Genomic DNA, 27,221 nt, shown 5'->3' with positions numbered 1-27,221 from the left:
GCAACGCAGCTTCCATCGCTTCGCTTTCCTCGTGCGGGCAATAGTCGCATCGCTATTATTAATATTATTTCGTATCATTATGACCAGACGAAAGAATGTCACGAAGATTTAAAAGGGAATAGAAGATAACCAACCCGAGAGGTGGATAGTGCACGAAAGCAATAAGAAAAATAGAGTGTAAACAAACGATGATAAAAGTAAATAAATAAATAATAATAATAATGGCAGTAGTGTTAATAGTAGTAGTATTGAGCAAAATAGAAAAATAAAAACGTTCAAGTGCAACCACGAATATCAAATGACAATTAACTGCATGCACTTAACCGAGGTGCCCATCACCATACGGCATCTGGGACTTCTGCGGCGGCTCTTCTCCATCGTTTTCACGCAATGTCGTCGGCGGGAATTGTCTCAGCACCGATGGTGTTGGTAGTGGAGACGCAACCGTAATGCGTGGTGTTATTAATTCCCGTTGATGTTGTTGAGGTGCTACCATATGATTCACCGCATGAAACTGTGGTTGGTGCATTTGGGAAAGTGCCATGGAGTTTGCAAGCTGTTGCAATGGTAAAGGTATGGGTAATGAGTTGGAAATTTGAAGCGGTGGTAAAGCAACAGAGCTCATAAGTTGCTGATGGTGCGGAAGCATCATAGAACTCATGAACTGCTGAGACTGCGAAAGTGCTAAAGAGCTCGCCAATTGCTGCAATTGATGAGACCCTAATATGGGATTTACACCTTGAAAGTGAGAGTGTTGAAGTGCTGGGGTTTGTGCGGGATTTGTTGCGTGTCCTCTCTGCCCTACGAGTGTTTGCTGCGTAGCGGTCGCCTCGCGCTGCTTCACCATCATATGATCCGCCAGTTTGTGTGCTTCCATTTCCAAATATTCTTTCTCACCGGGAAGTAAGCGCCACAACCGCAGGCAATACACAGCAAACAACACCAAAGTTAATCCGCAGTAAACTCTCCAGACTGAATTCGCCACAGCTAAATACGTGGAGGCAGCGACTGCGCCAATGAGCAGCGTGAGTTCCACAGCACTTGCAACCGAGCACTTGGGTAACGGAAACAAATCAGATAGGTTCGACGGCATTTTCACCATTTCCTTAAAGTGTTTTTTTTCCTTATATGTTGTTTTGTGTTGTTTTTTTTTCCTACCTTTACTTTCCTTGTTCCCTTGATGCGACTTCACTGTGCCATGGGAATGAAACGGACGTTGAAAAAAGAATTTAAAAAAAAAAATGGGAGTCAACAATGACGAAAAGAGCCAATCCAGAACCGGAAAGTGTAGATAGATTTCAAAAAAAGAGAAAACAGCTGGACAGTGCAAATAAAAAAAACAACGAACAGCATACAAGGTATAACACACTGGGACTGGTTTGTTCGTTTCAGGTTTTACGGATGAAAGAAAAAGCGTCTTAATATGCGTGCAGAGACACAAGAAACCTCCCCTTTCCCGTTCCAAATTTCTCTCCCCCCAATATATATATATATATATTGTCGCACAAAGTCACGAATATATTCCACCCCGCTTGCATGGGGAAAATGTCAGAAACCACTAGGAAAGTTAAGAGGCTCCTCCCCCCCCCCCAAAAAAAAAAGAGATCAGTAGGATGAAAACAGAAGAAATGCGGTAAAGGACGGAGGGGACTATAAATCCCAGAGCCACCAAACCAGATTTCTCCAGATAAGATAAAGCAGATAATGTTTTCTCTTCTCTTTCCCCACACCGCTCCATTCATTCATTTCCACCTGTTCTCTTTTTTTTTTTTCTTTTCGTCCTATTGCCGTTGTGGGTACTGCTGCCTCTGGTGAGAAGAGATATATTCACAAGTGGCCACAATAACATAAGCACATGCGCACATAAAAGTCGTAAACGCACGCCGTTTCCCATTATTCATTTCCCCCTCGTTTTCTTTTCGGCACCCTGAAACGGAAACTTGGAACAGGAAATATAACACACACAAAAAAAAATCAAAAGAATATACATCCACTATTTCACAATAACATCAACAATATTGCACCTAGGCAAAACTAAGAAATAATCAGTAATGGTGGTAATGATAGTAATGACAGTAATAACGGTGTTATAAGACAGACGTATTTTTAAAACAAACAAACAACACACACGAAAAATTAAAAAGGAATTACCGTTTTTCTCCCCTTTTCTACTCCTAGTTTTATACCTTCACTTACTTCTCGATACGTTTTCCACGCTACCGCACGCACACCTTCATACACATATTTATCCGTATATGTGTGTAAAATATATGCATACAAATCTCTCCATCTCTCTCTCTCCGTGTATGTGTATGTTTGCATATTTGTGTCTTTAGATAAACACTAACCCAAATTCCCTTTTCATGCGCCTAGTTTCCGCTTCTTGTAGTTTTGTAACGTTTCCTCGATAAGTGCCTTCACCTTTCCCTGATCGAGTTGCATGCCTCTCTCCTGCAGCGCCTCCAACGTGCGGATGAGATGCGTTACATTTCCAGACTCACAAACTGCATCAAGTAACTGAAGAAGCGCCATCACATCCGTCTGCGCCCCGCTCTTCGACTCCAATTGGGCAAGTTGCGCCTCATCATCTGAAGGAACGCCATGAATAACCTTTGTTATGGTTTTATAACGTTCTACGATGTTATCAAGGCGGCTACGGTCGAGGTTAACGTTACGGACGAAGGGTCGAATATACGCGTACTGACGAAAGAAGTGCCGGAGGTCCACAACAAAGTCTTTAATAACTGGAAAGTTAGGCAACGGGCCCACTGTTGTAACTTGCTGTGAAAATGTAATGCACGCAAGACTGTTCACACCGTTGATGTTCATGGCACAACTTCCGCACACGCCCTCGCAACATGAGGCACGAAAAGCCAGTGTGGGATCCTGATGAGCTTTCACTGCGGTGATAAGATCGAGCACCATATAATCATGGTGTTTGTCGTACTCATAACTTTCCACGCGCTGTTTATTAGTTTCCGGATCAAAGCGAATGAGGCGGAGTATTGCCTTTTTTGAATCTGCAGCAGTGACTGAGGCAGCAGTGCGGCGGATGGACACCTTGTATGGGCTAGTGACTTTACGAAGCATCTTCTCCCTTTTTTTTCTCTTCCCTTTTTTTTTTCCTCTTTAAAGTATTCGGAAGATTTTTATCTTCCTCCTTTTTTTTTATTTATTCCCTTCAATCCTTTCCTCGGTTCCTACTAGTATGAACGAAATGCTAGATTGTTCCTAATGATAACAATAACAATAATAATATGAAGCCTTTAAAGACAGGGCGTGCTTTGACAGTTCTTCGAATGTGCTTTTATTCTCTTTTCGGCTTAACACAAAAATAGCAAGCAAAATAAAGGGGATCAACGTATGATTCGACCCTACACATTCTCAAGGGCAGAGGGCAATTGAGCGGCATAAAATAAAAAGGAGACGACAAAACAAAATACGCTTTTGTAGTTGTAGTTTTTTTTTGAAACTGCAGCCAAATCGTCCCCAACGTAACATTCCATCCATTAATAACAGTTACAATACGGTGGCTACTGCTACTGTGATACCATGATGCGATTTCTGTCTTTGATCACCACAAACGTAACGACAACGACAATGTGTAATCAAACTCCACACACACACACGTATATATATATATATATATATATATATATTATATATGTGGAAAAATGTATATCCTCTGCATCCGCTTTTCCATCATTCTTCCGGTACAAAAAGACCCCAATCTCTTATGTTGAAGGAAAGAAGAATACGCCGCATTACCGCTGTCACTTCTTCTTCACTACGCAACTTCTGCACGACACGAGCCTCACTGCTCTCGGGATGAATCCACTGAGGTGCCGATATGGAGATTAGCACGTCCGTTGATATGGGTGGTTCAAAACGTAACACCGACATAACCACAAGAATATCATTTTCTTTTCCTTTTTCATTTGTGTATTTCGATATATGTTGGTGGCCGCTAATGACACAACCAAATGTGCAGTACCGGCCACTAGCTGCAACGGACCCTGAGGGCGGTTGTGATACAAGGGGATAATCGGTTGGGTGTAATTGATGTTGTGGTTTAAGGTTGTAGCCTTCAGTATTGCAGCCATTGGCCTTTGCAAGGTCGATGAAAAAATAATTTCCGCAATTGTCATTACTAACCTCATGCTCCCTCGCTAAAAGCTCTATGATAATACACATGCCTGTCTCTACTTCTGTGTACACTTCCTGTGTGTCAGGAACCTGTCGCATATCACTTACGTCAACCATAGTCGCCGGGAAAGAGCTTGTAATGGCTCCACCATACAGCTGCACCTCCTTCTCTTGCATTACAGCTACCTAAGCGTATGATGTAATTTGTTAGCAACTCACGTTTGCCTTCTTCACTCCTTTCCACCTCTGGTGTATGTATGTATGTATTTGCAAACGGCCGCGTATATATATATATATATATTTATTTATGTATACGAGTACGTATAGGTGTGCCCCCTAATTCCCTAACTGCTTTCGTCCTTCCTTGTCGCCCAGCGTTGAAATTGCATAAAAGAAGAGCGTCTCTTGGTTATAATAAATACAATGACAATAGTAACGATGAGAGAAGAAAAAGAGAACCAAAGACTGAAGAAGTAAGTGAGAAGGGCCACAACCCTTACATTGGATGAAAATTCTGCGGCAGCTGGTTTACACCGAAATTATGCCATCGGCAGCACTATGTCACGTGTGAAATAATCACTTCGGTGGGGTTGAAAGATGTGAAGCAAAATTAAAACGTCCACTCCCCAATTCCACGCACCCTTTCCAACATTTTGAAAGCAAACACAACGGAAAGAGTTATCGCCCAGGATAAGGACACACACAGAGTTGTATACACACAGTTATACCCACGAAGCAAAGGAAACCCACCAGCAATTATGCGAAAGTTCCTCTCATTCTTACCTCAAGTGTTGCTGCTACATTACCAACCGCCGTCGCGAGATTTTCAAGTATCGCACAATGTCAACCAGGTGGTACAAGAGAATTTGCAAACCGTACGATACAAACAAAAAAATTGCCACAATTTGCACATCCAGAAAGGACAGAGTCATGAGACTGTCGGGTTTCAGCTGCAGAAGCGCATGACGGAGCGGTGGCGGTTGCGGTATGGAACTACGGGCCGCCTCATGAAGGTACAAAATGCATTGATCTAAAGCAATGGAAATGCCAATAGCCACCAATACCGCTAAAGGGACGAGAGCAGCGGCGACACACGAGTGAATACAACAACGCCTAATATCCGGCACACCAGCTGTAATGAAAAGAAGCGACATGACAACTGCGGGGAAAAGGAGTGTAACCGCACCCCACAGCATGAAGTCAAATTTTTGTTCGTTACGCTTCTTTAAAAAAAAAAAAATTCTGTTAGGTACAGATCTTTCCCACTCTCTGGGCACCGATACTGAAGCAGCAGCAAGCGCAAGAGAAGGAAAAGAAGAAGAAAAATATATATATTTACAATTATAGTTATCGCAACAATGATGAGTAGAGCAGTGGGCTGAAAGAAATCATGAGGATCAGTTTCAATTCTTCTTTTGAAGAACGAAGAAATGAAAGGGAATGGAATGGAACAAAGTACATACTCAATAACAATAACAATGACAATAAAGGAAACAAAAAAAGTCATTATGAATGTTTTGAATAAAAAGAGGAATCCCGCGCAGTAGCGACCCTTTACACTTCAGCTCACCAGGAAACCGCAAAAACGGTAAATTCGAGAGTTGAAAGGGTAGGGAAGGAAAAGATTCCTACGTAAAAACAGAAAGAAAGAGAACGAAGATAAATCGAAGTGACAAGATTTTTGACCGATTGGTGACGCCGAAAAAGCAATAGCTCGTTCAGCCCTCACTTCACAACCTTCCAGCCCTTGTTGCCGTTTGCATGCGCATTGCTCCAAACAAGCATTTTAGACAAAAACAAAACAAGGGGCAATACAAAGTACGTATATATATATATATATATAGGACGGCGGGCAACAACCTCATCAACCATGTCCCAACACCCGTAAACAGGGAGTAGGAAATGGGTTAATCGTGGAAGTACGCTAAAGAGGAAACAGACTAAAAAAACGAAGAAAAGCCGGTAGCGCAAACCACCGAGAAAATAGAAGGAGTAAAATCGAAGCACTGAACCTTGCGCGGTACCAGCCCGGTACTTCACACGGCGTGGCACACCACACCACCTCAAAAAAGAAAAAGAGGTTAAAAAAATACCTTTCCTGGAAAACACAATGTCCGTCACCACAACGCACGTCTTCAGTAGGCTGAAGATTGGAGGGTTATATCAGCCAAATCTCCCTTCTTTTCACGGATGTTCTGCTGAACCCACGCATTTGCCTCGCGCAGCACCACAACGGCAGATCGTATGGAAAAATATTTCACCACTTTACTGTCTGGCGGGTTCGCTTCCTTCACGCGCTTGAGTAATTCCGCTGGGGTGCAGGCGGCAACGGCAGCGGGATCTTTAAACCCAGCCCGCCAAAGAGCACGTGCCCGCCCCGGCTGTACGCCTTTAATTTCCATTAATGGTATGATGTCCGGTTTCACACCAAATCCCAGACGCTTGACAAATGATGCCAAAACGGCCTCTAATGAATACCACTCCATAGCACGGCAAAAACTTGTGATGGAGCTGCTGAACATGGAGGCGCTACGTAGTAGATTCTGAAGCTGTCCGCGATTACATCGGTAGCGCTGCTCAACCTCACCGATAGGAACCTCATTCAGAAGATCCGCAAGCGCAAGGGCGGCGTAAAAACGGCGAGTTGCGAAAGCCCTCCCACCACCATTACCGCCTGCATCACCAAGCCCCATGGCACGTTGATTCACGTAAAATTCGTCGACACCTATCATGCTCGCAATTCGTTGGCGGGTCTCGTTGAGTTGCGAAAGAATGTCCCTGTAGATAGACCAGTCAACGTCGATAGGATCACGAAGAGGGGTAACAAAGTAGCACATGTGCAAATCGTCAGCAAGAATCAGTCCCGATTGCTGCAATTTCTCTAACTCCAAACGCACAATCAAGGCATCTTCGACCCCAAAACATGAGCGCACAGAGCAGGAGCCAAATGGAGACGAGCTTAAAATAGCGTCTCCGTCACCAGTGCCATTGTTTTTCGCATCGCCGTTTTTGGCATTCGTGACATCGCTATCGCCGAGTACATCAGAGTCTGCTCGAGATGCATCCGCTGCTGGCCGCGACAACCGCTGCATCAGACCCCTTTCCACAAGTTTGCTCAAAGCAGACTGTATGATGCCCTCCAGCATTTCTGGCACCGCCACCGATCCTGCGTTCAATCCCTTGTCAATAGGCCCAGGTGCATGGTGAAACAAAATGTTCTCCCCCCACTTGCGTGCGTCGGAAAGGCTCCGAATGAGTCCAATCGCGACAAACTCCAGAAGGGCCCTTTCAACCGTACTCTTTTCCTCCAACAGCTGACTAACACAAGCCTCCACCTCCTGCTGCATCAACTCGCAGCCTCTGTTTCGGTCCTTTCGAGAAAGGAACAAAAACGACTCCCCAAATTCATCTAGACCTGCGCGACCCGCACGCCCACACATCTGCAGGTAGCGAGATTTCGTTAAGAAGTCGACAGCGACAAACGGTGTCTTGAAGATTACGCGTCGCGCTGGAAGGTTGACACCAGCGGCTAGTGTGGAAGTGCAACACAACACGCCAATGGATCGACGGCGAAAGGCAGTCTCAATCAACGTGCGTTCCTCAGCAACCAAGCCCCCATGGTGGAATGCAACACCGTAAGGAACAAGTTGGCTCAGAAGAGAACTCTCTTCGCTGTCGAGAGCACGAAGATCCGCCACAAGGGCCAAAGAGGGCGCGTTATACCGCACACCACCCTCTTTGTCAATCTCTTCCTTTCGCGATCGCGCAATGAGACGTGCCGTGCTCACCGTCTGCTGTCGACTCGCACAGAATACTAACACCGACGCACCCTTAACCTCCGTTGTCAGAAAGACCAACTGGCTGTTCTCGGAAGTGTGACCGGCTGCAACGAGACTACGACAAACTTCGCGACCATCCTCCAGCACCTCCCCTCCCACAACAGCATACTGGCGAAGTGGCACAGGCCGGTAATTTCCAATATAGCAACTGGCCCGTAACCACCTTGCAATATCCGGCAGATTCGGTATCGTAGCACTCATGCCAATAATTTGCACTTTGTGCCGCAAGCATAACAATTTCGTCAGTAGTAGCTCCAGCGTTGCACCTCGAGAAGTTTCTCCAAGCATGTGAAGTTCATCCACCACAATTGTACCAATTCTTCCAATTGTATTTTCCTCTAGCATATGATTGACCAACGAGTTTGCCTTTTCAATTGTGCATACAAACACAGCCTTGGATACTGGTAAGGGAAACCTTCCGCGCGTACTATAGTGACCATCGACGGTAAACCCCAACACATCACCTAGAGGAATCATAGCGTCTGTCTTCTCCTCCGCCAGCGATACAAAGGGAAGAACAAATAAACACGATTGTCCCCTATTGATAAGGCAACGAAGCAAGGAAATTTCGGCCACAAGAGTTTTACCACCGCTGGTTGGAAGGCTGTACACCAAACTGCCACCAGCACGAATGTCATCGCGCATTAGAACTTCGTGCTGCCAATTGTACAACTTCTTGATACCACGTCTCGTCGCGTAGAAATCCTTTACAGACACGGGAAGATCGTAGAAGAAATCGGGGTCGTCCACCGAGGGACGAGGTAAAGCTGACGCCGACGGTCCCGACGGAACATTATCGTTAATGACGGGTGTACCAAAGGGAACATGGCCGTACACATTCCCATAGTCAAGACCGGTTGATATTTGAGAAACTTCTGAATTCAAACTCGGGACGGTCAGAGTGCAAGTGGGCACCGCGCTGACGCTTGAAAACGGCTCACAAGTGTTTCCATTGGGTGTACCAGGGGTTAAAATAACATCTGTAGAAAGTCTCATGTCCTCCTCTGCTTCACGCTGAAGTTCCTCCTGGCTTACGGGGGGCATGTCATCTTCATCCCCATCACAAAAATCACGGGGTGGTGCGTCTCCTTCTGTAGACGTGGGAACTGCATGTGGATGCGCCGTTAAATCCGCCGCCCCTTTCCGCATAAATTGTGACCACGGCCCCACCTCACTAAATTGAGACGAGGGAATTATTACGGCACCCACTCCTGAAAGGCCGCTCGCTGAGTTGTTCTGTGGCAACTCCTCACGGCCCCGTTTCACACGTTGCAATGCTGGAGCGGCTGCTGAATGCAATGTTCTCTCCGGCACCGATGTCACTGCTCGGGAAGATGCACGACTCTTATCGTTGTCATTACCGGTGATAATGTTGACGTTTGTTCGCGTCAGTTGTACGGAAGAAGAATTACCTCCCTGCAATTGTTGAGGCGGATTGAATGTCTTTAAGCGCACCACCGTCTTGCGCATCGGTTGTTACCTTCCCTTCCTTCTCTTTCTCCTTAACAAATTTATGCCGGAAATAGTGTACCACCGTTTTTTTTAAATGTTTGCCTAGGAGGGTGGGTGGGTTAGGCTGCCACAAATGTTATATCCAAATCTAATGTGAGTTGCACAACCGCTGGTTCCACAGCTCAAATGACTTGGAGCGCACGCACACATGCAAATAAAACACAAGAAATAGAAGAAATGTAACTGAACTTTTCAACATTGCTATTTTTTTTTTGGCTCTTGCGTTGCGAAAAAAGTGAAGCACATCAACATACACGCATGGTTTTTGTATGTATTTTTTGGGAGGCGGTTCACTGCACTTCGCGACTGGCTTCACACAAACACACATACGCCTCGCCTCATCAACTCCTTTCCCAAAAATACGGCCTCCCCACTAGCCTTTCTTCCGCATCAATACATACAATAACTTGGCCATCATCAATGAAACGAAAATAGTAACAATAATGACAATAATGATAGCAGCAACAACAGAATGGAGTCGCAGGCAAGGGAAATGCCGGGGTTTTATACCTGTCCAATAAATATCAAACTAAAGGTCGACAAAAATACGGAAAACAGGCAACGACAGCACTGGTATATTATGAACATGCGTGAGCAGCTTTTGGAGGCATGCGCCCGATAGCGATACAACCATTTTCAAAGCACTCATTCACGGGATAATTCTTCTTTTATTTTTTATTTTTTGAATGGGGTGTTTGTGTATATGTCCTGGACGACACGTCACGACAGGAGAAAATATGCCCATTCAGTTGAAAATATTTGTGAGCATAGATGCGTGGAAAAGTTTCACCATGCGATGAGCATCATATGAAATGATCCCTAAAAGTCGACAAAATGGTGGGCAGCCGCAGAACGTGGGAATGCGAATGAGGAACAACATAAGGCGCGAAATATATATACGTACATATAAAAAAAATAATAGAAAATAGAAATGTTTCCTGCGGCTTCAGTTCGCTTATTTACGGCTACTTAAGAAAAGGCATTTGACACGTGGAATTACTCCTCCTATTTAATCGTTTCCTATTCCCCTCGTTGAGTGGTGGAAGAGAAAATTACTCGTTTTTATCATTATCTACACCTCTAATTAAAATTCCGTCACAGAAGTCATTAATTATCACATGGTTGAACAAAAAAAAAAAAGAATCGGCACCTCGCCTTGCAGTGGAGAATCCTCTACAAATGAAAACGCACCAAAATATTTAAGCATCAATTGCGTATACAAAAACGTAAATAGTCATATATAAACGCACCTCCATACGACTATACTCAAAAATGCACCGAAGTTGTAAGTAGTGGTAGCGCATGAAAAGAACTGAGGGAAAGTAATCAACCACGTGAAGAGGCCGGCAGGCACAAGTATAAGTTAAAAAGAATATTGTCGGGTCGTTGAAGCAACACAACGAAAAAAAAAGCCTATGCCCACATTAACTCCCATATTCATGCGCTCCTGGTAATTAACACATCGATCATCAGGTAAATACACGCGGATGGTTACGACCCATCACGTTCTCTCCACGCCTTTCACGCGGCATTCCCTCACATTCATCCAACCACAAACTTCCCCTGTCTCCTTATTTATTATTTCCCAGTCACATTCGCCCCCTTCCTTACCAACTCCTCATATATTTATATTGCGAGATTCACTCGGAACCCACGCACCGGGGCCTCTTACGGTCCTTCAGTTTTTCCTCCATCTCTCCCCCATGCGACAGCCCATTTCCCACTTCTGCTGTTGCAACATCACCACTCACTCTCGCTGATACGTCACTATTCAGAAGTTCTTCAATGCACACCGACTCAACAGCCTTCATCACACTCCTTTTGATATCGGTTGCATCTCTCACCTCCTTTGGGACGCAGTGTTCCCACGCAAACGACATAATGGAAGGTGCTGTGCGACGGCCGTCATAAACAAAACGCTCACCAGCACTGTTGAACGCCACAATTTGGGGAACCGTCACTTCTTCTCCCTCCTGAGCCCTCGGAAAGACTTCCTCCGGCAAATCATTTTCGTCAACGTCACAACACATGTAAGTGAAGGTCTGCTCAGTGCCGTGACGTTGTAGTTCCCGCCGCAAGGCACCAACAGAGGCGTCTAGCAGAAGCATCATATGGGGACACATTGAACAGCGGTGACTCCAAAATATGCAGAGGGCGCCGCCGGGCTGTTGATGCTTGAGTCGCTCTATTGTACTCGTCACAGCACAGAGACCATGACGAAGTGTGATTCCCTCAACTGGTTGAAAGTGGTCATCTGAGGGAGGTGCAGCGCCTTGAAGTGCTTTTGCAACGGTGCCGCGTGCAACACCGCTGAGAAACTCCTCAACGTCTGCCACAGATGTTCCCGGAGTAAAATCCAATACAAAGGAGCGGTTTTCTTTCATCTCAAGGAGCATAATCATTGGCACACGACCATAAACAGCAGTGCATTCCTCTAATTTTTTTATGTTATTTTCATTCGTGAAGCATACGCGTGTCGTGTGCATCAACGAGTTCAAAGGAAACAGAAACTCCATTTCATCCTTTGCACTAACAAGGCTGGCACATGCCTCATCAACGAGGGCGCAAATACCCGAAGCTTCCTCTGGTGTAGCGGCAGCAACTCCAAGACAGCGGGCATCGTTCAACTCATCACATAACTCTGCAGTAAACTCAACCCATGCGCTCTTCACATCAATTCCGTGTCCCTCCATCTGTTCCATCACTCTCCTTCCTTTTCCCTTGCGTTGCTGACTGCTGCACGACCGCGTCAGTTATTGTTATTATTATTATTATTGTTGCAGCTGTTGTGATTAGTGACGATATGATTTTTTCACCCCTTTATCCTTCCTTCGCTCCCACAAGCCGTAATACTTATTCCAATTTGAAAATTTTTTTCACCTCCGGCGCCACAGCTCCTTCTCAAGAACGAAAAGGTGAGTTCGCCCTCCACATGAATGCATGAAGAAAGAAAAATGTGATTGAAAAAGAAAGGGGGAGGAGAAAAAGCGGGATGTCTCAGCGCTGTTGGCGGTGACCGTCACGATCATTGCAATAAACCGGTAAAATTATACGAGTTTCTAAACACAAGTAACAGAGGTATTCGCGGACATTCCCTCTCTTACTTTAGTACTCGCTACCGAAATGAATAAACGGTTTAACAAATGGATAAGTATTATTGTACAAAACATGACCATCCTGCCAATAGGAAGAGGAGATGATTTGGATGTTATCACGGCGCACAAGAAGCTTTTACCCGTTTATTGTTCTCAAGTTTCTATCAACCCGCACGACCGCACACGTACAGATATATACATGTACAAATATTTGCGTACTTATCATTATTAATATACGTTTAAAATAACAACAATAATAAGGCGCGCATCAACGTTAGCGGTCTGCTATTGATGCCAACGTTTAAATACAGTGGCACTGACGATGATAAGTTGAACGGCATCGGCACGTCCCCCCCTTTCTCTTGCCGTACCCTTTTTTCGTCTCCAGTTCTGTTCCTTCTCTCAAGAGAAATTTTTTATTGTGTCCTCCTCAGCACCCGTCAATCAAAGGGCCGAATAGATGAAAGAATAAAATATGAAAGTGAATGTGGGTAAATCCACAGAAGGTAAGGTGTAATTTAGAGATTAAACTGTGTGAAAATAGTCATTACGAGAAAAAAAATTTAATAGTAATAATGGTATTGAAACATAAATGTAAACATACACATGTATATACCACAACTCCTAATTATTAACACCGCTTTTGACTTCCTTTTTCCACGCACCTAAAATGTTCTATTTACCCATACTAATTCATCCTTCATCCCCGTCCTACATGCAAATGGTGAAAAGCTCAAAGAGTGGAAAGTAGACAGCCATGTTACTGGTCACCCAAAGCACACGTGTGGCCGAGCCTCGAACAAAGGCACGCGCACCTCCCCGCCTGTAAGCATCACGGGCAACAGCAGAAATGGTTATATTGGGATCTGCAGCAGCGGCAACAACTGTTCGTGTCCTCATAACATCAAGTGGAACAGTGACAGTCGAAGCGATTAGAGCACTAAATCCACCGCTTAGGACTGTGCGCAAAAAGGTCTGTGCGTAAGAATACCACCGCGACATCGGGCCCGCCCCGGAGGCAGATTGCTCATCTGACTTTTGATTCTTCAGCAGCTGAGTAGTCCATGGCCGAAGGCTTTCATATACAATCCACTGCGTGGCGCTGTAGGGAATATCGTGCAAAAGCGTCTGTGACAGCACCATCCTACGAAAACCGTGAAGTCCATGCATCCGCATCTGACGAAAAGCAGCCGCGGTGTTTAACACCACTCCCGCCTGCAATCGCATTTTCATAGTTTCCATTGGCACGCGCAAGACGCAGCCAGCGAGTTCAGCGGCACAAGCAGCACCTATAGTTCCTCCTAAAAACACCCAATAACTGTGAGGACTGGCAGTGCCATCGGGAAGTAATGCACCACTAGCGGCAGCATATGTTGTCATGTACAGGGGCTGGTATGGAACACTAAAGAGTAACTTGACGGGCAATCCACCATATAAATACCTAGGCCCCCATTTGCCACGATATTCTCGATGCAACGAACGCAATGTTTTCCCCACTGAATGCTGTATCCGGCATTTAGTCGTGTCTATGGGATGCAGCAGCGACTTGGTAGCAAATGTCGCGCAGGAGGATGCAAGAGCGACAGAAGTATGGGTCGGCTTTGTGTCTTTTTCCTTCTTTATGGTGCGAGACATTTGCGCGGAGCCGAACAGGAAGGTGAGTCCACTTTCGTGCGGTATAAACCTGGGTGCTGTAACTAAGAATAAAAGGAAAAGATTTCTCAGTTTGCGCATGCAACAATTAAAGAGGGGGATAACACACGGAAAGTCGCGAACAACAGAAACTCCGCACACATACACAGATATGTGTAATCAAATGACGATTGAAGAAAGTTAGGGAAGTTAAACGTAATGTCAACCCACAGAACTCATACCCCACATAAGCCGTATCACCCACATTGGGGCGCATGTGTGCCTCCGTTACGGAGCCTGGCCCACGAGGTACTGGTGGTAGTAACACTTCAATAAACAATCCGATGTCACTTAACGTCAGGCCCCAAACCAACATCCCTACTCTTCAATTTCATTCATACGCTTCTGCATCCTCTCCATTTCTTCCGCGCGCCGAACGCTGTCCTGCGTAATGCGTTGAAACCGTGAACCTCCACCAAACTGTGAAGCCATCAAAGCAGCAAAGTCACGGAATGATTGTTGAGAAAAAGCGGACAAAGGCTTCACCGCCTCCTTTTCCTTCGCCAGATCCTTTAGTTCACCTGCATCATCAAAGTCACCAGCGCGGTACACAACCACGCGACTCTCCCGCACCTGATCCTCCTTCCGCCTTTGTCGCGCCTTCTCGTTCTCATCGTTCAGCATCCGAAGCATCTCCATTTCCTCATCCGCACGGTACTGCTTCACATCCTTAGAGAGGTTAGAAAGGCGAGCAGGGTCAACAACTCCATACACGCCTTGTTGTTTTGCAAGCTCCATAGCTGGCGGAGTGTCACGATACCGCGTGGAGTAATCTGGTGGTGGCTCCAGATTTGGTGGTTGCGAAAACACCATGTTGAGATATGCAGCCGCGTCAGTCCCTATCTTTTCCACATCCTGACGTGTGAAGTAACCACGAAAGAACGCAATGATTACCACTATTGCTGAACCCGTAAACATCGCCACACCAAAGAGATGTATGAATTTTTGACGATGTTCGCTACGACGCATTTCAGTTTCATGATCGATAGCCTGCCTTGCGTTATCCATATACCGTCGGTAGTACTGCCGACTCTTCTTGCGGTGTACGGTTGAGTCGATATACTCTAGTAACACTTCAGCCGCAATAACAGTTTCCTGTTGATGAGCGTTGTTCCGCTGACCGTATGCTTTTGCCCAATACTCTTCCACGGCGGGTGCCGTCAATGTCGGTAGCTCCTCTTCTTTAATTCCAAGAACCTTGGCGGCACCTTTCGCATCCATCCACTTGTCAAGCTCGTCGACAGTGAGATGGTCATCTGGTGTGGTGTTTTGTTTCCGCTTTAGAGGGCCCGTTACGAGTTGGAAGGCGTAGTTGGCGTACACGGGATCCCACGGTTGGTTAGACCCACTTGGGCCTTTTGGTAGATCTTTCGAAGTGTAACGACCGGGTTTGTACATGTCACCCATTTTGAAGAATCCGCTGCGCCGCCTCGAAGGAGTTGCCGTTGAGCCGCAGCGGCGGGACGCCGACCCAACCAGCGGGGAACCGGCCTTCAAACCTGTGGAGGAGGCACCAAACCTCCACATAACTTCAAGGGAGCCTAGACTTCTTTTTTTTTTTTTGCGTTACTGAGCTATACCTCGTGTACCCAAAACACTGGCTTGCCCTCAATGTGCGGCCTGTACTGTACTGCCCTATCCGGATGGAGATATTCGTGGTGTACAAATAGAGGACACCGAGGAGGGGAGAAATAAAGGCAAAGTTTATATGTCGTGTAGGAAGCATGACGGAGCGGGAAAAACGGCAAGCCACTACACAAAGAAGTTTGCAGGTTACGGCGGCCAAAGGAACCCCATCAGCGGGAGCGCTCCCAAACCCTCAGGGGCCACCGAAGTAGTTAAGGAAAAATTCCGCGTTCCAACAAGAGATGCCCGCGGCTCTCTGGACAGCGCCGGTACCGATCGGTCTGCATGCAACACGAGGCAATAACACCCTCCCTCCTCGTTATTGCGCTCTGACAATATTGAGAGAAAAAGCGGCACGTGTGTATTCATGAGGGACGAGCGCTCAGCTCACTGCGCTGAAGCAGTAAACCACGATCGTTCACTCATTTACCGAACATAAATCCCTTCAGCATAGAAATGAAGCCGCCATTATCATTATCGTCATCCTGCTCCACTTGCTCCTCCGTTATAGTGCTTCCTTTATCTGCAGTGAGCTGTTTCACCATGTATGTGTCCTCTAACTTATAGCCAAGCTTTGCGTAGTAACGCCGGACACCCACACCGGCAATAACTGCAATTTTCATGAACCCACGCTCGATGGCAATTCGTTCTGCCTCCCGCATTAGTTGTGTGCCCACACCCATATGCTGAGCTTCATTACCCGAATTGGGCCGAGATACAGCAATCAACTTACCATAAGTATGCAGTTCACGAATCAGTGCGCAGCCCTCCAGTGCCTTCACGAGCGAATTCGATTCGCCACTGTCATCACGCAGGCGAAGGCGCAGATGACCGTAAAGAATTGTCTGTTCCATGTTCTCCACGGAAAGGTAAAACTCCGTTCCTCCACTGGCGCGAAACTCATTAACAAACACTTTTGTCTGATTTCTGTCCACAGGCGCCCCTTTGCACTCACGCTCGCGGATATCTTTGCACCGGATACCCTTAGCCTTCATTTCCGCCTCAATAACTTGCCGAAGATTACACCGCCGCTCGCCACCCATGATGTATGTCGTCGGTATGTCTCGAATGATACGATTCAATCGAATCCGCCTGGGGCAATTCTCCATGATGTACACCAGAAGCTTCACCATCCAGGAACCACCGTCCAGCTCTGCGTATGGTTTGTACTTACCCGTACGATACCAGTCCTCGATCTTTGTGTACGGGACCGTCGCCGTTGGGTACACCTTCCATTGGTCAACCTGGAAATTTTCATTGTCCTCCGAGAATAAATACTCAAACATCTCATGATCCTTTGAGTAGCTGCTCCCTGGTAAGTCAGGCATCCAGTGAGCATCAACTTTGAATCCCGCGTCAAGGAGCCGCTTGATGGCTACGATGGTTTTGGCAGTTGGGCAGTCACGGTTAACGATAGTGAGAATGTCATCGTCCAAGTGTTGTATGCCGACCTGAACACGAGTGACACCAAGGGATCGGAATCGTCTCAACTCGGATAAATTTATATAATCAGGCCGGGTCTCGATCGTCACGCCAATTATTCGGCACCGCGCATCTTCATTAGCTGTTATTTCCTGCTCCAAAGTACCAATAGGCCGCAAGGGAGTGGAGTCATAATATGTGTTCGCCGCGTAGAAGTTTCCGGTTATAAACTCCTCCACATACTTTTTGGGGTAAAAGGAAAACGTCCCGCCCAGGATAATGAGCTCAATTTTATCAACTACATGGCCATTGTTTTCCAGAGCACTGGCGCGATCATAGAACTGCCTGATAGGATCCCAACCGTTACGGTACCCGCGAAGAACACCAGGCTCTTTCAGGAGATAGGAACGGGCGATACCTGGCTGATTTGGGCAGTAGTGACAGTCCTTTGGACATGAAAACTGGCCGGGTCCCATAAACACTGTCACAACAAGTACACCACTATGCGATTTGCCGCGTTTACGCAAGAGAAGCTCTTCCACAGCCGCAGATTCCTGCACTTCACCCGCACGCACTAACTGCCGATACGCCGCCGTAAGTTCTGACTTCCGCGCCGTGTCTTTAAAGCCCACGAGCCGCGACGCCTTTACGCGAAGGTGCTCCAGTTGGTTCTTGTTTGTGGTACCCGCAGCTTTCCTCACCAAAACTCTCACTGCGTCAAGCAATGCTTTTTGACGCTCCTTCGGTAAATCGCCGAAGTCCTCATGTCCATTCATCAACTCTTCCACTTCCTTCGCTTCGTCTGGCTCTTCATACTCGCCCAGTTGAAGGTGGAAACCTTCTTGCATGGACCGACCGGAGAAACGCGCCTCTCTTAGTGAAAGGTAAGGGGTGTGTTGGTCCTGCTCTTCCATACTATCGAAGTTTCGCTGTGCATTTTCCTCTTGCCCAGTGTTGAGGTCGTCGTGTCCACCTTCATCACGAGGGCGCTTTAGCGACATTCTTCTACGGTGTTCAAAAGGCCACAAGATAGCCTTACCTAAGCGTGGAACGTAATTCAGTGCAAGAAGAATTAGATGGAAGTCAGCAGCTGCAAAGATATCCTCGGCCAAAAGATATAATGGGTGGAGAGGGGAAAGGGGAATGGAATATGCAGACGCACAAGCACACACAACCACAGGAGGAGGAAAAGGTCGAGACAAGAACCCTCCTTAAAAAGATATGAAAACCTGCCTTCCGACGTACTCCAGAAAGTGCGTTGGAGTTATCTGCCTCTCAAGACACCGCGCGCGCTTTTCATTCGCAACTCCTCTCCCCTAACCTATGCTGCGTCCCCAAAATTAGTTTGTTAAGCGAATGTAAACATTGCCTCACGGAAATGGTGACTACCAAACGATTTAATACTCGCTAATTATCCGCTGAGTCTCGATTGAGCCTCCACAACACCCTCCAAAGTGTTACTATCGAGACGTTTGCCCCGCTTGGTCCATAGCGGGGCGGCGAACTCGTATTGGTCCTCCAGTAATCTCGGTTCAGCATCAACCAAATCCCGCGTCTTCCGTTTCCTCACCAATTTTGTCATATATGTCTGCATACGCCCCGGTGGCTCACTGCTCACAATGTGCCGAAACAATTCCCTATCGCCGGCTATTAAAGCTGCTTTGGCACAGCCCATGCGGACTGGTGCTGAAGCAACCGGTAGCAGCCGCTGAATCGTGAGAGAAATATCTGGGTCGTGCAGCTGAGCGAGGTACTGCACATGCATGCCAAGGCGCTCGGCCACTGTGTATTCCGGGTTTGGTATTTCCCTCGTACCCGGATACAACTTTGTCGGTTCTGGTTGTTGCGACGCAAGCAGCAGATCAGCCAGACGCTGCCTCATACCACGAACACCAAGGAAGTCTTTAATATGCCCAGACCATTGCATCACGTACAGTAATGCCATCGCCGCATCTACGGGGATGTCAGAAGCAAACTCTGTGCCAAACAGGCGGTTAAACCGTCGCAGAAGTCCTCCACCACCGCTCATTCGTTCATTAGTCGGCCACACGACACGAACGAAAACCGGGATGCGCATCTTCGGTAACACCTGGGAGTCCTTCCACATGAACTTGAAAGCTTCCGGATCCTGCGGCGGGAGCTTCACCTCTGATGATAAATGTACTTGCACAAACAGGAGCGCCTTAGAGTATATGCAGCGGTAGAGCGATGTAGCAACGCCGGGTCCAGCGATTGTCGGTATCATGTGCTCAGCGTGCAAATCCACAACAGTTCGCATGTGCGGGATGGCAAACAACAGCGGACAGAGGTCGACATGCTCCATCAGCTTCTCGGGATCGTCGTGCTCGCCTAGAAAAAACTCCTGTTGGTTGGGAAACTCACGGATGGGTGCGAACGCGAATTGAGCGTTCCGTGCGTCGTACGCCATGTATCGTAGGATGTCTCCCTCTCCAGCTGGTAGCCTCTGAAGTTCTAGCATTCGAACCGCGGTTGCGTGGCGTTCCATAAACTCGTCATGGTGCCAGTCCCTATGTAACGCCGCCATGGAAGCAAACTCCGCCAGTACCCGCCGCACAGATGCGGCAGTTCCCTTAACAGGAAGCCACATAGCAGGTGGAATGTCATTGCTGAGTTGAATGTAGACAACAGGTTGCTGCTGTTTCGGGTTAACATATAGTTTTGACGGACACGTACCGACAGATGTCGGAATCTGGGCGCGACCGGGAAATGCATAGGAATCGCAGAAGTGGACGTACTCCCGGCGGGTGTCCCCTAAACACAGTAACGTGCGTTGTTCATGGGTGTATGTTGCCGTACTTGGAAATCGATATGGTCCGACGTGGTAGTCAGCCTCATCAAGCAGGTTGAACGGAATCCATACGTACGGATCCACGCCATCACTGACATCAGTACCAGCTTCAGCAAACCGTTGGGTGGTATCACTTCCGTCAACGTGACGATTCTCTGTGGAAGAAATGTAATGACTGGGCTCGATATCACTTACCAACGCAGCATCATCCATATTGTCTTCGCTATTCGTTCGATAAAACAAATCTTTACATAGTCGATAAAACCAAGCAGGTGGTTTATTGTCTTCGGATCCCTCAAACAAGCCCCACAGCTTTCCATTCTTATGCGCGCAAGCAACAGGTCCTTCTTCCTCTCCGTTCTCCAAAATCTGCTCCATGTGACCAGCCGAAGAAGATGACGGCTCAACATTTGGGACCATTGGGTTGTAGCGAGCAGGTGGGTCCACTACATCCATCGTCGAGTAAGTTCTCGTGACATCATGCAGAGGCACTGTCTCGACAGGGCTCAAAAGTGAACTTAAAAACGGGGAGCACCCGCTCTCATCACTGCATTGCAGCGTCATCTCGCATTGCACCTCAGTCGGTGTGGACTCTTTACCAGCCCCACCAGTTCTTGTGTCGGTACAATGAAGCGAGTGACACAACGTAGAAGCAGTGGTTATAAATAACCGCCTCATGTTACCCCTCTGGACCCAACTACAGCAAAAAATAAAATCATAAGGAGGTACATATAGGTATATATGGCTGAACACGTACCACAGACAACAAACAAAGTGCAGGAGAGATGGGAAAACTCACATTTGCCTTGAGACACGAAGTGCCGCTAATAATAATCACAACAGTTAAATGAGCACACTCGCATACATGACAATAGATACCACAGTGCAGCAACCACAAAAACGGTGAAGAGTTACGTACCGCGGAGAAAGAAAAAAAATAACGGAAACACGAGAAGTCGAGCACAAACAGGTTTTATTTACAAATATTGAAAGCAAACTCCAACCACTAAGATATTATCAAATAAAATAACATTGTATCAGCGAGTCGTTACGTAGTCTTCAAGTACAAGCAGCTGCAGGTAGAGCGAGGAGAGCCGCTTCTTCTCAAACGGCAAGTGACAATCTACGGAAACACACCTAATATCTTCCTCCCCCTGAAGCTTCTGCTGGCATTTCCCCCACCGTCGCACCACGACACCAGCGTCGTGAATGCCACGGTCAGGTGCAGCAGCGAGGCTATGCGGGATGCAGAAATTCATATCTTCCATATCCCTCTTCTGACTGGATAGAAAACCTGGCCCACCCACCTCACCACAAGTCCCTATGCATCGCAAGCAGGCCATTTTCATAAGTTGTAGGTGGCGCTCCACGCGGTAACGTCGTGACGTCACGCGTTGGGCGGTGGTTGATAAATTTTCAAGACATCCCTTGCAAACTGGAGGGTCAGTCGGTGAGGTGGCTGTTGAGTTTGTGAGGCATACAGCACATAGAGTCTGCTGGTAATATGAATCAAGGGTTCGATTTTTCGCACCCCTCGCCGACTGATTTCCAAGCAGCCCACTGCCACCTTTACCTTTACCCCTACCTTTTCTCTTGAACCTTTCATTACCGTGATTGGCATTGGAAATATTAACGTTAATGATATCAGCGCACAAAGTAGGGGGCGTCGCCACTCCTCGCGCCCGCTTGGCGGCTTTTGTCGCAGCAATACTTAATCCCAGTTCAAAGTAGTTTTGGTAAGTACGACCCCGAGGCATCTCCGCATACCAGCGGCCACAACTCACACCAACCAGATAAAACATCCTGTCGAGCGTAGGAACAATGTGTCGTGTGATATAGTACTCACTGTCAAGCATAAGATGATCCTCATCACTCAGCAGCTGTTGGGGGTGGACAACACGATCGCTTAATCGTGTGGATTCCGGCCGTCGAATTACGACGAATGGTATGCGCTCCCCCCAGTAAGGAGTCCTCATGGCATCCTTCTCCACAAGCAACGCCGCGAGACGCGCTGCTGCTGGTAAACGCCCATTGGGTTTATACCTTCCAAATTTCACAGCCTTCCGAAATATGCAGTCAACTGGACTGCAGTCTCCACGTTGCAATTTACTTACTTCTTCATAGAAACACTGCCGCAAGGTTTCAGTGTCTGCCCCGGAGAAGAGAAGGTGAATCATTTTTGCAGCAAGGTGCGCAGTGGCTGGGCACTGGTCCCTTCGAACCGTCTCAATTCCCTTTGCTAAAAATTGCGGCTCCTGTTGTTCGGGCTTGAAATAGGCATACCCCACGTAACGCTTCTTAACTAGGAGAAGGCAAGGAAACAACACCTTCTCGAATTGCAGGCGCACGGGAGCTGGGTTAACCGCTGTCACCTCTTTAGCCATCTCCTCTCCTACTGCGAATGCCTCTTCCTTGGTTCTCCCCGGTAGACGCACAAACAATGAATCCGTGTCGCCGTAAACAACTTCTGCCTTCCAAACGGGGTGACTATTGATTAACCACATGGCTCGCTCCAACGTCTGGCGTCCTAGCATGACAATAGCGTCAGCCACATCGGCGCACGGCATACGTCCAGTAAAGGAAGCTGCGGTGTAACCATAGGTGGTATTGGCAAGCATTTTAATAGCCATCTGTTGTTCCTGCAGGATCTGTTGCATGTAAATGTCTCCGAAGGGGTGAGCCACATGCTTCAGAGCTGCCTGCAGATCCACGCGGGTGTCAAGTAAAACACGAAGCATCTGAGGTAGCACACCCTCACGATTCTCCGGAGTTAAGAACATACATCCGTTGGGCGTAAATGTCACACCGTGTAGTGTGTTACTGTTTTCATTGTCGTCGTTTTTGCCATTGTGGTCGTTCTTGATGTCCGCAAGACCACTGAGAAGTGAGGAAAGAAGCATGTCGTCTCGTTTGTACGACTTGAGCACACCCAAGCGTCCATACACACCTTTCCCCACAGAACCAAGACAGGTTGTGTAGCAGATGTTGTAAGCTATAACAATACTTGGATACAGACTGCGGAAGTCCAAAACAACAACGGGGTCGTCCTTGTAGAAGCCACTGCGTGGTTGCATTATCAGTGGCATACTCTGCAACCGCGGTTGACGGTGTACAACTTCCAGTGGTGGTGAAAGCAGCGCAAAACCCATGGGCTTCGCCATGCGATGTAACGTGGCTTCCACGCGGTATTGACTCCCACGGGTTAAAACTTCACTAAACAGAATTCCAAACATGCGGGCGAACTCCGCTGTGCGGGTGAAGAAGTGCAGATGCTGGGCGATGCGGTGCGGGGCGACGACACGTGTAAGGAGAATCGACATAAAAACACGTTGCATACCCGCTTCTCCCGCACAATACATCCGCGTGAGGGCGACGTCAGTAAAGAAGGGCAAGCTGCTGTTGAACAGTTTCTTATATACCATCTGTAGGGTAGTTGACGGCAGCTGAAGGTATTTGCGCAAATACTTGCTAAGATCAACAATGATTCTCCCGGCTACCTGTGGACTTCCACCAAAACGACGGGAGAGCTGCTTCGTCAAATCGCCAAGATTAGGATGTGCATTGGTCGACCCACCTCTAACATGTGCCACAGAACCCCTAGTAGTAGCAGCAGTTGCCCCACTGCCCGTGGAGAACAGTGTTGACTCCGAGCAAGAAGAGTGTGATGAGTCAGAGGAAGGGGATACGCATTCGACCTCACTAATATTTTCGTCACTACTATTAGAGGGTTTCTCTTCGGGATTAAGATGTATGTTCTCGCTTCTCTGGTTAAACAGTGCGCTATCTGGCGTCAAGCGTGATAAGTCACGCGCGAGCGAGCGGCGAAGCGCGATCTTGTAGCGCAGCGCCAGCAGCCCTATTCCACTTCTGCCCACCTCCCAGGATATGATAACGTCGGGATCATAAGCTCGAATTTCCCACATGACGTGCCTCAGCAAGTGCTCCTCTGACGGCAACTGGACCACCTCCACCGCACCACTAAATGGGCTCACGCGTGGTTGGCCCACCGGGACTTTTTGTGAGAGCCCCGTCACACAAAAAAGCCGCACTTTGACCCTCTCATCAATTGACGTCGTTCGGCCCAATCCGACAGCCAAAAGACGCTCTTGTGCAACATGCTGCACGCCGTCCCTGCGATGAAGAAACACCTCGACCAACATCACACGCAGAGCACAGATGAGACGAGTGGAGTGGCGCTGAGAGCGGGATCCACTGCTGGAGCCATGCGGGCACCATTCCTGTTTTGCCGCAACTGTGTGGGCGCCTTCTGGTGGCGTCAAATCCTGCGAATGTGCTATGCGTGTGAGAAGTTGAACTGAGGGTCGCTTCAACAGGGAGGAAACACATTTCGTTGGTGGTGGAAGCTTCGGAGCGAGTGCCACCACTCGTGGCCACGTTGCTCCGGATATAACCACACGTCTTTGAATTGGATCAAACCTCCAGATGAAATTTCGGGGTATATCTCCAATAAGATTAGAACACCGCACACACGAACCTTCACGCTTAAACTCCACTAACAGAGCTTCGCGTTGCGGGTCCACGCACTCGACAGACGAAGAGGAAAGAGCACAAGAAGGTCTCGTCACACCGCTGCTTATAGCTACAACAGACGGAGAGACAGGTTCCCGAATACGTGGTGAAAGTGAGCAACAGACTGAAAAACTTTGAAGTAGTGACAACTGCGATTGCACAGCGCACTGCATTGTTTGCGATACGGAACGCCTCAACCCCTCGGGTAGCTTGAAATTATTCCCGCTCACCCTGTGATCCGATCCACTCGGTCTGGACGGGGCCCGTTGGTGTGGAAATGTACACAGCTCGCACCCGTCTGGAGGAGGTGATAAAGAAAGTGAAGAGAAGAGCTCTTCATCTTCATCCGCCACTTCAGCAAGGAGAGAGCTTTCATCATCACTGGAAGCACATGGCGTAGACTGAAGGAGCAACGCGGGCATCGCCAAGTAATTATCATCCCCCCGAGGTTCGATGGCCGAAAGCCGCCGCTCACGAACATGGTAATTATACCTACAGAGCAGTGCAATGGAGATGAAACAATCACCATCACCGATGATCTTACCGCAGTTTCTGTCATGAATGAAACTGCGGTAAGAGTGGTGAACCACTATGGGTGGGCCCTGCCTGAGCACACTAATCGAATTTATATCCTCCACATCTCCAAGTAACAGTTCCTCCTGGTAACCTTGTGCGACGGGAGTACACCCACCAAGTTTCGTTCCTTTGCCCAACCAACAACCACGTTTCTCGAGTTCATCCTGACAGTCAGCGAGATGGGTCTCGCTTAACGCAACATACCACCGCAGGCGGACACTGCTGGTGCCTAAACACACGATCTTGGCAAACAGGCAAGATTTTGCTGTAGTTGTGTCGTGTGACTCCTCTGACGCAATGGCAACCGTGTCGCCAACTGAAAGAGATTCTCTCCAATTCCTGTCACTGTCGCCACAGTCGTTCCGCAGACGGGCGTCAAAAGCAACCTCGTTTCCCCCCTTACTACTTTCAACACTGCAGCCGCAAGCGTTAGTATTACTACTACTTCCAGGGCCGTCACTGCTGAGGGTCGATGGGAACAGTACACTCGGTTCGTCCTCACCCCTTGGTGACATTCCTTCTACATAATCATTGCCTGGTAACGGTGTGTCAGAGGATCTACAACGCGGGAGAGGCCGTTCCCTTTCGTCACATCCTCCCTGCTCACTAGTCACTCCTGGAGGCACTAGGGGGTCCTGTGATGTTCCCACTTCGCCCTGATCATTGTGCAGCGAATGTTGCGGTGCGGAGAAGCATCCCGGAGATGAATCCGGAAGTAGGACCTCGCCGACGATCCCTTGCATATCTTCCATTAATTGTTGTGTAACGCCGACGGGGCTATCCACTTTCTCCTGCTCCTCAACAACGGGATCTGTGAATTTTGCTTTAAGAGACTCATTAAAGCGCTTACGCAACAAAACGGCCCCAAGGTCACAACGTTGTTGGTCACTAACAGTGAAACGACGCGCAAGCAACCCAGAGGTGCACCCCCGCAACACAGCATCATCTACACCAAGGTCTGCAAAATACTGCCGAACGTTGCGCCTGGCGGTCAGCAGGTTTTCGCCCGGTTGCACGGCTCCGTCGCGGAAACGCAACGATGATGCCGACACATCAACCTCAATCTGAGCACAACTAAGCCTGGCGGGCTCCCCTTCGGGTCGCACGGCGGCGATGTTCAGTTGCTCAGGCTGCACACTGTCGGGAAGTTTTGACCGCGCGGTGCAGGAGGGAATGAAGAAGGCACCCATTCCCTTTGCTCCATAATCCGCCATAAACTGGAAGTGAAATGGTGAGTGGGCCTCATATACCAACCATTGCCGGCCACCCATGTGCTTTGTGCAGTACAACAGGTGCAAAAAACGGCTAACCATCGCTGGGTCAACCACGTACACTTTAAAAAATGGCTGCTTCTTTCCGTGATAACCATAGAAGGGGAGCAACCAAACCACATCAACGTGATGTATCAACTGTTGTCGATCATGGGGACGCGGAGCAGCTGCTGACTTGTTGCGTCCTGAGCTCAGTGCCTCCATAGCAACCGACTCAAGCTGGGTTCCAAACTGCATAGCGGATATCCGCGAATTGCTACGCTGCACAAAAAAGTATGGATACACACCGTGAATATGAGCACAAACACTGTACCGTTGTATGCTATCTAATTTACTTTCAGATATTGCCGCCTCACGCGGAACGTCACTCTTTTCTCCAGCTGCTCTGTCATTCCCTTCGGTGGTTGTGTAGCCAAAGATATGCAATATGGGGCACCGGGAAGAAACACGACGAAACATAGGGGACATGACGGCGTCTCCAAGAGCGGCATCCGGCCGTTGAAGTGTGTATTCAATGGAGACTACGTACAAGTTCATAGCCCCGTGTGTATTAGCACATTAAGTCCTATCAACCCACCCTGTGCCCTCTTATTGTTGCCCTCCCCCTTTTGATCCTTTTCTTTATCGTTTTTCCTTCCAAAACAAAACAAAAAACAATAACAATAATAAGACGGAAAAAAACAATAGTGCCGACGTAATGTCA

The 27,221-nt window shown here is 47.8% G+C and overlaps 12 protein-coding genes across 12 annotated transcripts; all 12 read right to left on the bottom strand.

Annotated features, from left to right (window-relative positions):
- Positions 1 to 319: 319 nt before the first annotated feature.
- Positions 320 to 1,102, bottom strand: TbgDal_VIII3160 (hypothetical protein, conserved; the record flags this gene model as incomplete). The annotated part of the gene is made up of 1 exon (XM_011777343.1): positions 320 to 1,102. The coding sequence occupies one exon, from the start codon at positions 1,100 to 1,102 to the stop codon at positions 320 to 322; it is 783 nt and encodes a 260-aa protein (XP_011775645.1).
- Positions 1,103 to 1,418: 316 nt separating this feature from the next.
- On the bottom strand, positions 1,419 to 1,742 carry TbgDal_VIII3150 (hypothetical protein, unlikely; the record flags this gene model as incomplete). The annotated part of the gene is made up of 1 exon (XM_011777342.1): positions 1,419 to 1,742. One exon carries the CDS (start codon positions 1,740 to 1,742, stop codon positions 1,419 to 1,421), a length of 324 nt encoding a protein of 107 aa, XP_011775644.1.
- Positions 1,743 to 2,361: 619 nt separating this feature from the next.
- On the bottom strand, positions 2,362 to 3,090 carry TbgDal_VIII3140 (electron transfer protein, putative; the record flags this gene model as incomplete). Its single annotated transcript, XM_011777341.1, has 1 exon — positions 2,362 to 3,090. The coding sequence occupies one exon, from the start codon at positions 3,088 to 3,090 to the stop codon at positions 2,362 to 2,364; it is 729 nt and encodes a 242-aa protein (XP_011775643.1).
- A 612-nt stretch (positions 3,091 to 3,702) lies between these two features.
- Positions 3,703 to 4,323, bottom strand: TbgDal_VIII3130 (RNA-binding protein, putative; the record flags this gene model as incomplete). The annotated part of the gene is made up of 1 exon (XM_011777340.1): positions 3,703 to 4,323. The coding sequence occupies one exon, from the start codon at positions 4,321 to 4,323 to the stop codon at positions 3,703 to 3,705; it is 621 nt and encodes a 206-aa protein (XP_011775642.1).
- Positions 4,324 to 4,943: 620 nt separating this feature from the next.
- TbgDal_VIII3120 (hypothetical protein, conserved) lies at positions 4,944 to 5,342 on the bottom strand (the record flags this gene model as incomplete). Its single annotated transcript, XM_011777339.1, has 1 exon — positions 4,944 to 5,342. One exon carries the CDS (start codon positions 5,340 to 5,342, stop codon positions 4,944 to 4,946), a length of 399 nt encoding a protein of 132 aa, XP_011775641.1.
- A 939-nt stretch (positions 5,343 to 6,281) lies between these two features.
- On the bottom strand, positions 6,282 to 9,455 carry TbgDal_VIII3110 (DNA polymerase theta (helicase domain only),putative; the record flags this gene model as incomplete). Its single annotated transcript, XM_011777338.1, has 1 exon — positions 6,282 to 9,455. The coding sequence occupies one exon, from the start codon at positions 9,453 to 9,455 to the stop codon at positions 6,282 to 6,284; it is 3,174 nt and encodes a 1,057-aa protein (XP_011775640.1).
- Positions 9,456 to 11,137: 1,682 nt separating this feature from the next.
- On the bottom strand, positions 11,138 to 12,199 carry TbgDal_VIII3100 (hypothetical protein, conserved; the record flags this gene model as incomplete). Its single annotated transcript, XM_011777337.1, has 1 exon — positions 11,138 to 12,199. One exon carries the CDS (start codon positions 12,197 to 12,199, stop codon positions 11,138 to 11,140), a length of 1,062 nt encoding a protein of 353 aa, XP_011775639.1.
- A 1,104-nt stretch (positions 12,200 to 13,303) lies between these two features.
- TbgDal_VIII3090 (mitochondrial carrier protein, putative) lies at positions 13,304 to 14,326 on the bottom strand (the record flags this gene model as incomplete). Its single annotated transcript, XM_011777336.1, has 1 exon — positions 13,304 to 14,326. The coding sequence occupies one exon, from the start codon at positions 14,324 to 14,326 to the stop codon at positions 13,304 to 13,306; it is 1,023 nt and encodes a 340-aa protein (XP_011775638.1).
- Positions 14,327 to 14,602: 276 nt separating this feature from the next.
- TbgDal_VIII3080 (hypothetical protein, conserved) lies at positions 14,603 to 15,811 on the bottom strand (the record flags this gene model as incomplete). The annotated part of the gene is made up of 1 exon (XM_011777335.1): positions 14,603 to 15,811. One exon carries the CDS (start codon positions 15,809 to 15,811, stop codon positions 14,603 to 14,605), a length of 1,209 nt encoding a protein of 402 aa, XP_011775637.1.
- A 521-nt stretch (positions 15,812 to 16,332) lies between these two features.
- On the bottom strand, positions 16,333 to 18,333 carry TbgDal_VIII3070 (acetyltransferase, putative; the record flags this gene model as incomplete). The annotated part of the gene is made up of 1 exon (XM_011777334.1): positions 16,333 to 18,333. One exon carries the CDS (start codon positions 18,331 to 18,333, stop codon positions 16,333 to 16,335), a length of 2,001 nt encoding a protein of 666 aa, XP_011775636.1.
- A 410-nt stretch (positions 18,334 to 18,743) lies between these two features.
- On the bottom strand, positions 18,744 to 20,819 carry TbgDal_VIII3060 (hypothetical protein, conserved; the record flags this gene model as incomplete). The annotated part of the gene is made up of 1 exon (XM_011777333.1): positions 18,744 to 20,819. The coding sequence occupies one exon, from the start codon at positions 20,817 to 20,819 to the stop codon at positions 18,744 to 18,746; it is 2,076 nt and encodes a 691-aa protein (XP_011775635.1).
- A 359-nt stretch (positions 20,820 to 21,178) lies between these two features.
- TbgDal_VIII3050 (DNA polymerase zeta catalytic subunit, putative) lies at positions 21,179 to 27,055 on the bottom strand (the record flags this gene model as incomplete). Its single annotated transcript, XM_011777332.1, has 1 exon — positions 21,179 to 27,055. The coding sequence occupies one exon, from the start codon at positions 27,053 to 27,055 to the stop codon at positions 21,179 to 21,181; it is 5,877 nt and encodes a 1,958-aa protein (XP_011775634.1).
- Positions 27,056 to 27,221: the final 166 nt, after the last annotated feature.

The sequence above is a fragment of the Trypanosoma brucei genome, chromosome 8, assembly GCF_000210295.1.
Source record: "Trypanosoma brucei gambiense DAL972 chromosome 8, complete sequence".
Taxonomy (NCBI): Eukaryota; Euglenozoa; class Kinetoplastea; order Trypanosomatida; family Trypanosomatidae; genus Trypanosoma; species Trypanosoma brucei.
The sequence above is the reverse complement of the archived record's forward strand: the minus strand, read 5'-3'. Positions and strand labels throughout refer to the sequence as shown.